The 14,172-nt window shown below is 41.3% G+C and overlaps 2 protein-coding genes across 4 annotated transcripts; one reads left to right on the top strand and one right to left on the bottom strand.

Annotated features, from left to right (window-relative positions):
• The first annotated feature begins 39 nt into the window (after nucleotides 1-39).
• On the top strand, nucleotides 40-3,782 carry LOC115188368 (THAP domain-containing protein 5-like). 3 transcript variants are annotated; one of them, XM_029747138.1, is made up of 3 exons: nucleotides 40-236; nucleotides 615-801; nucleotides 1,340-3,782. In XM_029747138.1, exons 2-3 carry the CDS (start codon nucleotides 661-663, stop codon nucleotides 2,165-2,167), a joined length of 969 nt encoding a protein of 322 aa, XP_029602998.1. In that variant the 5' UTR covers nucleotides 40-236; nucleotides 615-660; the 3' UTR covers nucleotides 2,168-3,782. The 3 variants fall into 3 exon arrangements, with proteins under 3 accessions (XP_029602998.1, XP_029602999.1, XP_029602997.1); XM_029747139.1 differs by having other exon boundaries at nucleotides 42-141; XM_029747137.1 differs by having other exon boundaries at nucleotides 43-231.
• A 6,396-nt stretch (nucleotides 3,783-10,178) lies between these two features.
• On the bottom strand, nucleotides 10,179-12,818 carry LOC115188448 (arg8-vasotocin receptor-like). The gene is made up of 2 exons (XM_029747314.1): nucleotides 11,757-12,818; nucleotides 10,179-11,426 (listed from the first exon to the last, which is right to left on the bottom strand). Exons 1-2 carry the CDS (start codon nucleotides 12,610-12,612, stop codon nucleotides 11,347-11,349), a joined length of 936 nt encoding a protein of 311 aa, XP_029603174.1. The 5' UTR covers nucleotides 12,613-12,818; the 3' UTR covers nucleotides 10,179-11,346.
• Nucleotides 12,819-14,172: the final 1,354 nt, after the last annotated feature.

A 14,172-nucleotide genomic window follows, 5' to 3' on the forward strand; every position in this document is an offset into this window, starting at 1 on the left:
CCACCGCCAAGCGCTAGAGGGCAGTGTAATTTGGACACTGAGCAACAACTTACGTGCCGCAGCAACTCTCTTCTCTGCCGCAGCCATACAGTAGAGGAAGACAGAAAGACTTCCGCCTACAGAGGTTTAATGTGTTTTCAGGTGAAATATGCCCCGTTACTGTGCTGTAAAACGTTGCAAAAATCGTGGAGGAACACCCTCTAAAGAAAACAAGAGAATAAGCTTTTACCCGTACGGTATCTATTATTTTCCCATTACGTTTCTATATGTGCAGATCCAGTCCTACTCCTAGCTAGCTTAACTAGCATGCTCATATTGGCTGCTGGCTAGCGTTGTGTATCCAGCAGTGCCCTCAGAACAAATAGTTAGCTGTCATAGAAAAACACAAAGCCTCCTTTCTTTACATTGTGTATAACAATTGAATGAATGACTGGTGTTGCATTTGTTGTTATTGTGTTTCTTGGGCTTCAGTCTAGGCTGAAACACTAGTAACGTTACAGAAGCAATGCTTTGTATGTAATGTTGAGAATTTGGATGGGGCTGACAAATCGAACTAGGGCATGTCAACAAATGTAGCTGTCTTAACAACATGTTCATATTGTCTCCTCACACAGGTTCCCCTTGCAAGATGAGGTCAGGCTGCAGATATGGGTAGACAACATGAAGCGAGAGGAGTGGACCCCCAGCAGACACCAGTACCTGTGTAGTGAACATTTCACTGAGGACTGCTTTGACCTGCGATGGGGGATCCGGTACCTGAAACACACAGCCTTCCCCACCATCTTCCCTCACACACACCATGTAAGTAGACAGACACCCTTCTATGACACCCAACACAATTAGCAGAAGTCTTAATGCACATTTCCAGAATAGGGACTGATATTAGAGTTTCACATTAGTTTGATCATGCTTTTTACACTGATCGTCATTGCAGTGTACAAAGCATTGTGTTAGGATATTTTCAGGAATTTATTTTAAATTAAAATTAAACAATGGAAAAAAGTTTTGAAATAAATAACTTCTACTCCTCAGTTTATTGAGAAGTTATTGAAAATAGATGCTGTTTTTTCACATTTTGAATTATTATTTAAGTTTACCTGAATTAACTGCCTTGATTTTGAATTGAACCATCCCTGGAATTTGTTAAAGTGCAACATCAAATTGTATTGGTCGTACAACATATTTTGCAGCGAAACGCTTTAATTTCTAGATCCAACAATGCAGTACACCTAATAATACTAAATAATACACACAAATCCCCCAAATAAAAATAATATACATGGCTATATTATGATAGCATGATTTGTGTTTGTGTTTTACCATCACTCTTTCCCCTCAGGATGAAGATAAAGCAGTTTCCACCAGTAAGAACACCACCAAGCCCAAAACCAGGATATGCGACGCCAACATTGAACTCATCCGCTCCCCCTCCCCTCCTGGCAAGAATACACCTCTGATTCTGAAAAGGACAGTCAGAGTGGAACCAGTCGTGGTGAGTGTCACTCCTGTCCCTAACCCTGAGGATGCCAGTGAATCTACGGTCACTACACTGTTATATGAAAGACCGTTTGTTTCAGACACAGAGGCCTCTACTCCTAGTGAAATGGTCCTGGGAGAGGTGATGCTCTCAGAGACCCAGGCTGCAGTGTGTGAGGTGAACAGAGAACTATCTGGAGACAGTGGTGGGATACTGACAGCCTCATGCTTGAACCTGTCTGGTGAGACACAGACACTGCAGCAGCTGGATACACTGGACTCCACTGTGACTGTGCTCTGCTGTGAATCCGTCGTCCCTGTTGGCCATTTCTCTGAATGTGAAGCCACGGTGGACGCCCTCCATGTGGCCCTCGGTCAGACGTTTAGGATCTTCCCTGTGGAGCTGCGGAGGGAGGAGTGGGTGGGAGACCGGGAGGAGGGCCCCGGGGAGGGGGATCACATCTCTGTGTACGAGCACTCCTACTCCAAACAGGACACGGACAAGGAACAGCTGTGGAGGAAGATAGCCAGCCTCCACACCAAGATCATGGAGCTGGATAGGAGAGAGGAAAGCACTATGGCTAAAATACAATGGCTTGAGAGCCAGATGGCACATCTGAAGAAGAGCAACATTGTTTTGAAAGAAAAGCAGAAATTACTAGAGGACTATATTACTTCTGCGTTGCTCTGATGTCTTAACCGTAGTGCTTTGTTTCCATTAACAACCGTCTTTCTAATGAGATGGATTTTGTCTAGTTATTACAGGGTTATTACAGTCTCAATGACTTGTACTTATTTATTATCTGTTTACATGTTTCACAAGAGTTATATTACTTACTTGTAGTGAGGCCCTTCTCAAAGAGCGTTCTAGGAAGGGGCTCCCTGTCCTTCCATTTGTCTCCGCTAGGTGGCACTGTGTCTTTAGGATAGGCCCTGGTGCTCTGCACTACTGTTTCCTGTTTAGACATCACTGACTGACATAGATTGTCAGTATTAGTGGTGTAAATAGGTGCGTTTTAAGGGAAGTGATATTCCCTGTTCTTGTGCTACAGATGGCTGCTTGTTTTATTCAATGATATAGTATTTGTGTATCATATCAAATCTACTGTGCGGTCATACAGATCCTTACTGTGCTTGTTATTAATGTATTAAAAGGCATGTGTTTTTCAGTAATGTTTTATATCTGAGTAATTGAGACGATTACACCGTTTTAGGTGTATCTTCTAGGTTCTAAATAAATGGTTGAATAGGAAAAGGTGCAATGCTTGATCACTATTCAAAATATATTTTATTCAAGCAACTATTAAAAGCTTGATGTTTCGGACTTCATCAATGGCCTTCATCAGAACAGGTTCTGATGAATAAACAGGTTCTGATAAATAAACAGGTTCTGATCAATAAACCGGTTCTGATCAATAAACAGGTTCTGATAAATAAACAGGTTCTGATGAATAAACAGGTTCTGATCAATAAACAGGTTCTGATAAATAAACAGGTTCTGATAAATAAACAGGTTCTGATAAATAAACAGGTTCTGATGAATAAACAGGTTCTGATGAATAAACCGGTTCTGATGAATAAACAGGTTCTGATAAATAAACAGGTTCTGATCAATAAACCGGTTCTGATGAATAAACCGGTTCTGATAAATAAACAGGTTCTGGTGAATAAACAGGTTCTGATCAATAAACCGGTTCTGATGAATAAACCGGTTCTGATAAATAAACCGGTTCTGGTGAATAAACAGGTTCTGATCAATAAACCGGTTCTGATGAATAAACCGGTTCTGATAAATAAACCGGTTCTGATGAATAAACAGGTTCTGATGAATAAATCGGTTCTGGTGAATAAACAGGTTCTGGTGAATAAACCGGTTCTGATAAATAAACCGGTTCTGATGAATAAACAGGTTCTGATGAAGAAATCGGTTCTGGTGAATAAACCGGTTCTGGTGAATAAACAGGTTCTGATGAATAAACAGGTTCTGATAAATAAACAGGTTCTGATAAATAAATCGGTTCTGGTGAATAAATCGGTTCTGGTGAATAAATCGGTTCTGGTGAATAAACAGGTTCTGGTGAATAACCAGGTTCTGGTGAATAAATCGGTTCTGGTGAAGGCCATTGAAGGCCGAAACGTCAAGCTTTTAATACTTACTTAAATAATATAATATATTTGAATGTTAAACAAGCTTTGCACCTTTTTGATGATGTAACTGTTTGGTTGCTCCTTGACTCCCATTGGTTGGGCGTCCTCTACTTTCCACAATGTAATTAAATGGTCAACTGATTTCTCATCAATGAAAATACAATACTGCGGTCCTCTTTCTTGTTGGAAATGGCTTACATTACAAGCTACCCTTTTATCAATGCACTGGCAATGACATCACACGTGTCATGATGAAACTGATGGTGCTTTCAAGACAACTGGGAACTCGGGGGGACGAGGGGGGGGGACGAGGTCAAATCATGACGTCAGTGATCTTCATGACGGAGCTTTATGCAGCTGGGGGGGGGGGGGGGACTGGGGGGAATTCCAGCTCCGACAGGAAAAAATAGATTTGAACGGTCATTCAACTCGGAATTCCAACTTGGGAACTCAGGCTTCGTTCTGGAGCTCCGACCTTCCCACCTGTAGATCGCTGACATGATTTGACCTTATATTTGATGGAGTTCCCGGGCATCAGAGGCCCGAGTTCCCGACTTGGAATTCCGAGTTGAACGACCGTTCAAAACTACTTTTCCCAGTCGGAGCTCGTTTTATTCCGAGTTCACAGTTGTTATGAACGTGGCGTAACCTCGAACCAGAACTGACCGTTTCAATTCTCATCACTTGTAATGAAACATAATGTGAGCAACCACTAGAATTCCATAGGAGCAATAGTAGAGAGAGAAATAGCAGCTACATAAAGCACAACAGCATTGATAAAAGGGCTGCTTGGAGACTATTGTGAGATGAAGGAAGGTCTAGTCCCAGTGTAGACTACATGCTGTTATTTTGACCTGAGATCTATAAGAGAAACGTCACTCGCCTCACAGAGCCACTCTGAAGACAAACTTACGACATTGTCACTTTCCCAGTTTATTGATCTCAGGTAAAGAGAACAGCATGTATACTGAGATGACTGATTGATTACTAGTCTGCAATGCTACAAAGTGAACTTCACAGCAATTGTATTGATATCCGAGAAGACCTTTTGAGCAGTAATGAAGAAGCTGGGGGACTTCACTGACCATTTCAAATCATATAGGTTGACTTTGATCATGTAAAGATAGGCCTGTAGGTCGTGTCTTTGGCTCTAGATGATTGGCCCACACCCTTGTTCTGTGTCTGTCCTATAGAATGTAGCAGCAGCTCAAATACAAGGACACACACAACACCCAATCATGTCGGTCATAGGAAAACAATATTTATTCAATTACAGATGTTAATTGCTGTGCTTGTGTGTTTCAATGCAGTACCTTTGTGCTCGCAACACGTCTAATGAACTTTATATTACATTAGAACATGGCCCTCAAAATGGCGATCTGAGTTTGCTCCTCACTCTTCTGCCTTTAGGCTCTCTCCTAGTCATCTGACTGCAGCTCTGTCTGTTGCCAAGTGATAGTCTAATCCTGTTTGCATTCTGCATAGGATCTAGGATTCAAACTGCCATGGGGCAGGCTTTATGTCTGCACTGCACCAACCCAGTGGGGTATTTCAGGAAGCAGGATTATTAACTTAGCCAGCTAACTTTGATTAGCAGCCACATTTAACTATTGATGTTCTGGTTGATTAAGAAAGCAATTTTTTTATTGCTTGTTTTTATTGTAAATATAGTTTTTATTGGAAACTTCAGAACTATGAAGTTATTTCAGGCAGTTTTGGACAGTTAACTGGCTAACTCCTTGATCCAGGTTTCTGGAGCAGCAGCCTATTCACAGAGTTTGTGTGGATACAGGAATATCTCCAGTTATGGTTGAGCTGAACATCTAAGCACTGACTTTTGCCTTAGAAAAGCACTTACTTTAATTGTACCCGTAGTCATAACAAAAGGTAAGTGGTTGTTAGGTGCTACTGCCCAGTGGCGGTTCTAGACCATTTCAACTGGGGGGGCCAAGCTGGGGCCAGTTGTACTGTTAGAGGGGCCAGTTACATTAGACGTTATTGTTGTCATATCGTTGTCTTCACTGCATTGCAGGCATTAGCAGGCAAAAGACCATGTTCATAATCATTAGTGTTCCGCGTTGCCACTGTCTAATAACGGATGTAAAAAAAGAACGATAGCAAAAATTAGTTATGTAAAAATTATTTCATACTCCACATTTAGGGGGGCCACAAGGGGGTCCAAAATTGTTGTCACAGGGAATTGCCCCCCCCTGCCCCCCCCCAGAACCACTAGTGCTACTGCCACAGTGTGGACAGTCCATTTTCTTCAATGATAATTATATGCTGATGCATTCATCATAACTGACCTTTCTGAAGGCTATCATTAGATGCCAAATGTTCACTTCGTTTCCCGTTGATATCACTGCATGACTACGTCAACATGTTAGGATTCACCCCTGCATCTTTCTGCAGCCATCCCCTGAGAGAAACGCTTTCCATCCCTAGGAACCGAGGCCCTGTCTGCTTCCCAAAGGGCACCCTGTATAATACACTACTAGGGCCCATTTGGAACGCCCGCCCTGACTGCACTTGCCTGAACGACTCATATGAATGAATGAGGTGTTTAGCAAGACTCTAAACAAACAGACTTCATGGGGCCATTGTTTGTTCTGTACTTAGAGTCTAATTTAATTTCAGAGTAATAAGATTCTTTTGATGGTATTATTATTGTTGTTTGTGAAAGGCTAATGCTAAATGAAACATCCATTCCCTGTGTTATGTCCATTCAAAGATAGAGTATACTTCTAGTAATTGAAGGCAAGCTACTAATCACCTTGAGTCTAAAGTATTAACATGCATTATGCATGGTATTGTCAGAACAGGTCAGTCGTTTCTGCTTTTCATTTGAGAAAAATGACTCCAGAAAGAAGAAACGTGTTTCCTGGGAGTATTTACACAATCATTATTGGTTCAACTGAGTCATGGCGCTGTTCCACGTGTATCGTTTCTCTCTTTCTGGTCCTGACGAGAAAAATGTCGGGGAGGTTCACTTCTGCACTGTTGAACCAATCCAACTAAAGAAGGGTCTGAGGACCACTACAGTATCTCTCTCTCTCTCTCTCTCTCTCTCTCTCTCTCTCTCTCTCTCTCTCTCTCAGAGGGACTAAAGAAAGGTCTGAGGACCACTACAGTATCTCTCTCTCTCTCTCTCTCTCTCTCTCTCTCTCTCTCTCTCTCAGAGGGACTAAAGAAAGGTCTGAGGACCACTACAGTCTCTCTCTCTCTCTCTCTCTCTCTCTCTCTCTCTCTCTCTCTCAGAGGGACTAATGAAGGGTCTGAGGATCACTACAGTATCTCTCTCTCTCTCTCTCTCTCTCTCTCTCTCTCTCAGAGGGACTAAAGAAGGGTCTGAGGACCACTACAGTATCTCTCTCTCTCTTTCGCTCTTGCTCGCTCACAAGCACACTTAAAACCACTACAGTGTCAACAGGGACGAGTGGACATAACCACTCCCAAGACATACTAATATAGCTTAGTCTACAATTGCCATAGAGACACAAAAACCCCACAGTAACCACTCTGATCCATAAAAGCCAATGAGGAGTCCAAATTGAGTGTTTGTTTGCAGTACAAGATGAGCCAAGTAAACAAACCTGTGGTTACTGACAGGTGTTCCCACCATTGTTCATTACAAATCATCTATAATTGGGGCTGATTGGCTGGGAGAGAAGTCTCTTAATTGATTTTGTATTGAATGATGAGTAGGTGTCCATCAATGCTAATTAAGGCTTGTTCATCAAGTAAATGAACAACATGTTCTTCAGTTAATTATATAAAGGCAGGGGAATGACAGGCAGGGTAATCTAACTGTAACCTGTAGAATAAACCCAACAGTACAGCACATACAGTTCCATGTAGGACTCATGTCTTTGGAACAGTTGGTCTTTAAAAATCTGCAGGTCAAACTATAGCAAAGCGGCACCCCACCACTGTTTTGGGAAAAAGCTAAGGGATAACTATATTTTTAACCATGAGGCTATACACTGTTTACAATTGCATTGTTTACAAATATTGGAGTAAAACAAGCTTTTCGATTGGGTTCTGATAGGGTACGACAGTTAAACTAAACTCATGGGGCATTTATAAGTAATATTCTTCAAGAATCTATGGGTAGATATAATTAATTTCAAAGTCCAAAAATGGATGTAGGAAACGCAGACTGCCCCCTTAAAGACAAAGTACAGTAATTATGTGAATGCAGGTAGTGGTTATGAAACCTGTTGGACAAGCCATACTACATATACTATATTGGCATGAGGGGGTATGGCCAATATACCACGGCTAAGGGCTGTTCTGAAGCGCAACGCAAAACAGAGTGTCTGTATACAGCCCTTAGCCATGGTATATTGGCCATATACCACACACTTGCTTAAGTATGATAATAGCTTTCAAAGTGAACATGAAAGGCATTTCCCTTCCTCACAGGCAATTTGCAATCAAGTCCTTTGTTCTTTTGTCTGAATGTTTGCAAGATGGATAAACATTTGTGAAGAGAATAGATCGTCTTGTGTTTTTGTTATTTCATGGTCTGTTATTCAGGCAGTCTGAAATTCACATTAAGTGACAATGAAGCAAACCCCAGCCAGGAGCAATCATAACAACATTGTTATAAAGGAGTTATTGTCAACTCATACGATTAGTTATAAGGCATTTGTTAATGTTTGATTAATGGTTTGACTCACCATTTATATACATATTTATCAATGTATTTATATACAGTAGCAGTCAAAAGACTACCTCATGAAGCTGGTTGAGAGAATGCCAAGAGTGTGCAAAACTGTCATCAAGGGAAAGGGTGGCTACTTTGAAGAATCTCAAGTATAAATTATATTTTGATTTGTTTAACACTTTTTGGGTTACTATATGATTCCATATGTGTTATTTCATAGTTTTGATGTCTTCACTATTATTCTCCAATGTAGAAAATAGTAACAATAAAGAATGAATAGGTATGTCCAGACTTTAGACTGGTACAGTATGTTACTGTGTTTAGTTAGCCAAGACTCAGCTTGAAGTTCAGTCTGCCTTCAAGTCAAAACTGTCCTATTCCAATATGCTTTCACCGCAGTGACGGATGAGGGATATGGCTTGAAACACGTATGTCAATCCGTGAATAGAAGGTGTTGCTTGTACTCCGAATTATCCCATTATCCAAGCCACAAAACCGAGAAGATTTAAATACTGCTCGTTTTTCATTAAACTGCTTTTTTTCATCAGCATGCTAGGCTAGGTAATGCTAAAGCAACCTATTGGATTCACAACATTTATTATATTACAGTTTATTAATAATTAGTAAATGGTTTATAAGGATCTAAATTAATCATCAACTGAGATATTAGTAAGTAACTGTTCTCACATTTATAAATGTACTCATTAACAATTAATAAATATACCATTCATGACATACTGTATATAAATAAATTTATAAATATGTAAATACATGCTGAGTCAAACCATTAATCAACCATTAACAAATACATTATCAATAATCTTATGTTGACAATAACTTATGTTGACAAATAAGTACATTAGTTGTATATTATTAATAATTTACAAATTGTTAACATACTATGATTAAACAATTTATGAATGATCTCATAAATCATTAATAAATCATTTAAAATAACATTTATAAATGCGTAAATGACTATTTAGAGATTGCTTAATGACATTTACGAATGTAGGAATAATGATGAATAAGTGATAAGTAAACTGTTTATATATTGTTTATTAAGGGACCTTAATATAAAGTGTTACCACATTGTCAATAACATGCATGCAGGGTTGGGTAGCTTACTTTCTGAATGTAATCCGTTAGAGTTACTAGTTGTCTGTCCAAAATTGTAATCAGTAATGCAACTTTGGATTGACCAAACTCAGTAATGTAATCTGATTACATTCCCTTTACGAGGCATTAGAAGAAGACAAAATGGATCCATCAAATGTGTGTTATCATAGTGGTCTCTGATTGGTGGTCATCATTTGGTGTGTCATCATAGTGGTCTCTGATTGGTGGTCATCATTTGATGTGTCATCATAGTGATCTCTGACTTGTGGTCAGACTTGCTCAGGTGGAACAAACTTTAATGTCTTTTTACAATTGAATGTCATTGAGAAAACAGAAAGGTGTCATAATGTATTTTATCACGCAATTTAAAAGTAATGGAAGACATAAGTATTTTATGTAATGGAAGACATCTAGTATTTTAACAGCATCTGTAATCTGATTACAATATTTTTGCTGGTAACGTAACTGATGGTTATCAGATTACATGTAATCAGTTACTCCCCAACCCTGCCTGCATGTGTCATAATCACTTGGCTGGAAGGAAATCAGCTCTGAGAGTCTGCTATTGGAAAAGTATTTTCAAAAGAAAACCATAGGACTATTGTTGAATGCAACAATGGTCTTAATTTCTTTGAAATGTTTACCCCGCGGTGCCATTTTGTTTGAAGCTAGACGGGAGAGAGCCCAAGCATATGTAAGTCATTGGAGTTATTACTTTGATAGTGTTGCTTTCCCAGAAAACACTGAATTATTTCACTTCCATACGGAACTTTTTATTTTACCTTTATTTAACCAGGAAAAGCCAATTGAGACACAGAGCAAGGGAGGCCTGGCCGAGAAGGCAGCAGCAATCAGCACAACAGTACAGTAATGTTAAACATGAAAAACAATCAGCACAATAGTACAGTAATGTTAAACATGAAAAACAATCAGCACAATAGTACAGTAATGTTAAACATGAAAAACAATCAGCACAATAGTACAGTAATGTTAAACATGAAAAACAATCAGCACAACAGTACAGTAATGTTAAACATGAAAACAATCAACACAACAGTACAGTAATGTTAAACATGAAAAACAATCAGCACAACAGTACAGTAATGTTAAACATGAAAAACAATCAGCACAATAGTACAGTAATGTTAAACATGAAAACAATCAACACAACAGTACAGTAATGTTAAACATGAAAAACAATCAGCACAACCACATGACCCCAGCTACAGGAAACATTTACTCTCCTCCTGAACAGAGTTTTGCACCAGGGTTTTAAAAAAACAATGTGAGTATTAGTAGATAGATACATTCAGACTTGTTCAGGGAATTATTCAAATCATGTACAGACGTGTTTTATTGTTGCATTACACAAAACGGAGAAAATACAGATATCTATGTAAAGATATGTCAAAGCTCAAACACATCAATAAATATATGGACCAGATAGTCATAATAAATGTACATTATACTCACAAAGCAACCATCCGTTGTTCCCTGATGCCCATATCCTTCCTCACAATAGTTTTCCTGCTAGATAATCAGTGATTGATTTGGGCAGGAGCTCACCCGAACTGACTACCGCCACCTCAAATGTTCTACTGCTCCAGTTCCTGCACCTCTTATACAATATTAGCTTGAAAGAATATACATTCAATTTGCTTACTGCTGAGAGCTAAAATGGTCGGCTTGACATACCAATCTTGATGTTGAATCAACGAGGATATTTACATGTGTCTAAACCATGGGTCTTCAATGACATCAAAGAAATGCTATATACAGTACAGGGTGAAGCAGTGGACTAGGGGGACTTTCCATATTGCCCATATGGTCCATCAATAGCTCTGGTCCATGGTGTTATGTGTGGCTTGCTGATGCTGAGCCCTGTGAAGCTGAACGTAGCACCCTGGACCAGAGCTAGTCCAACATAGTGTCTCCTAGCTGTAGTAAAGATAGATCCAGGGGTTGGTACAGCTGTTCAGACTGGCAAGCAGCATGATGATGACAAACAGTGGACCTGAGAGAGAGAGAGAGAGAGACAGAGGATATGGCATGCTAAAAATAGCACTACAGGTTTCCACAGAAAGAATGGGAAAGGTCATGCAAATCAATGGAACTGGAGTCCAATCATTGTTATTAAACTAGATACCTGTGGTGGCACAAGGGTATAAACGATTGACAGTAAACCACAGTAAACAGTAAACCACATTGATTTCTAATCCCAAAGTGTATTGGTTGTGTACACAGTTTAGCAGATGTTATAGCAGGTGCAGCGAAATGCTTATGTTACTAGCTCCTAACAATGTAGTAAAATGACAAGCAGATACACAAATAAAATCTAATTTACCATTTGTGGGCGCTGTACTGGGACTCCATGCAGACCACAACTGGACCACAAAGAAGGGGCTCCAGCATATCGAGTAGACCATAATGATGACGAATGTCATTTTGACAGTCTTCAACATCGCGCTCGAGACCCCTTTGGTGCCCGTGCGCCCGTCGCTCGTGGAAGCCTGGAGCGCCTTTCTCTTCATGTTAAAGTATATCCCCGTGCATATTTTAATCTGGCAGTACAGCAAGATGATAACCGGGAGAACAAACACTGATAAAGTAATCCAGCTGATGTATATCTTAGAACCCCAAGGTTCAATAAATGTCGCCCAACAATCATACAGGTTGTCCTCTAGTTCTTGGAGAGAGAAGATGAAGAGTTGCGGAGTGCTGAAAGCCAGAGAGATCAGCCACGCTGCGCCTATGGCGACGTACCTCTTAAAGGAACCCTTCAAGAACGACACCATGGGTTTGCAGACCGCATGGTACCGATCTATGGTCATGGCCACTATCATGTATGTGGAGGCGAACATCCCAACCACCTGAAGATATTTCACCGACCTACAGACGAAGTCTGAGCCGCGGAACCGGTGCGTAACCTCCATGCAGAGCTGCGGTAGGACTTGGAAGAAAGCGACCACTAGGTCCGCGAAGCACAGGTGCAGAAGGAACAGGTGGGTCCTTGTATTCATCTTGCGCTTCCTCCAAAGCGCACGTAGAAGGCACAAATTCCCACATGTGGCTAAGACAAAAATCAATCCCAAAACTCCAGCTTTTAGAAGCGCAAAGTCGTGTTCACCTGTTTCATCAGTTCCTCCCGCGTCCTCCCGCTCTGAACTGCCATTGCCACTATAATTGAGTTGTAAACTCATTGTCCCTTACAATATTTTTTTGGTTACTATTTGTTTTCTCATTGTTAATTATGTTCAGAAAATTAGGTCCAATACTTTCCTATTTGCAAATCGGCCCCTATCTCTCGCCTATGATGCGCAGTAGCTCTGCGCAGCAGCAACAAGTGCTTTAGCTGGTAGTAGCGTCGTATTTGCCTGACGACTCAACCTGAATTTAATTTGCTGCTCCATTGATCGCTACATACCTTCAAGAAACGTCAGTTTGGCCGCCGGGCGCTATGTGGTTGGGTAGCCCTGCAAGCATCGTCTGACTGAGACATTTTGTACGGGCCATCAGCGTCTGAGAAAAGATGGCCTGCAACGACAGGTGCACCAGAGCTGTAGGCCTGTTTAAATATGGCTCTGGATGCACCAATGAAATCAGAATGTGCTGTATAGGTAGGTGCGCAGTGCGCATTCCCAGAGTGTAACGCACATCTAGTCTACGTGTTCAATATGAACACCTCTCCTGGCTTCACACGTAAGTGCACATTCATTTCCTTCAATGTCCCTCATTTCCATTTCTTGTCAATATTAATTGGAGACATAGACCTGTACTTTGTCACCATCAGCCACATGGGCCTAATGAAAAGCCTTTCTTCCACAAAATACAAAAGGAACTGTCACGCTTGTCGTCGGTAATGGAGGACCAAAACGCAGCAGGTATGTGTATGCTCATCTCGACGTTTTAATGAATACAAAAATGAACACCAAAATAACAAACAGAAATAACGATCGACAAAACAGTCTGGCAAAGCATAAGGCTTACACACAGAACAATCTCCCACAAATGACAAACACACCCCAATATATGGGACTCTCAATCAAAGGCAAAGAGAAAACACCTGCCTTCAATTCAATTGAGAGTCCCAACCCCAATTAATCAACCATAGAAACACAAACAGACCATAAACCAAAAACCCGGAAATACTAAATCAAACACCCTTTTAACAAACACACCACCCTGAACTACATAAAACAAATACCCTCTGCCACGTCCTGACCAAACTACAATAACAATTAACCCTTATACTGGCCAGGACGTGACAGTACCCCCCCCCCCTTAAAGGTGCTAACCCCGGAAGCACCTTAAAATAAAAATAAACCACAACCCCAAACAACAAAACAAATTTCCCCTCTACTAAAAGGGAGGGAAGGGAGGGTGGCTGCCGTCAACGGCGGCACTGTGCTACACCCCCCCTCCCCAACCCACCTATATCAGGAGGTGGCTCCGGTTCTGGCCGTTCCAGGCAGTCGGGCCACTCTGGTAGTTCGGGGCAGTCTGGCCAGTCTGGCAGCTCGGGGCAGTCTGGCAGCTCGGGGCAGTCTGGCAGCTCGGGACAGTCTGGGCAGTCCGGCAGCTCGGGGCAGTCTGGGCAGTCCGGCAGCTCGGGGCAGTCTGGCCACTCCGGCAGCTCGGGCCAGTCTGGGCAGTCCGGCAGCTCGGGGCAGTCTGGGCAGTCCGGCAGCTCGGGGCAGTCTGGCCACTCCGGCAGTTCGGGCCAGTCTGGCCACTCCGGCAGTTCGGGCCAGTCTGGCCTC

Source organism: Salmo trutta, unplaced genomic scaffold (assembly GCF_901001165.1).
Source record: "Salmo trutta unplaced genomic scaffold, fSalTru1.1, whole genome shotgun sequence".
Lineage (NCBI taxonomy): Eukaryota > Metazoa > Chordata > Actinopteri > Salmoniformes > Salmonidae > Salmo > Salmo trutta.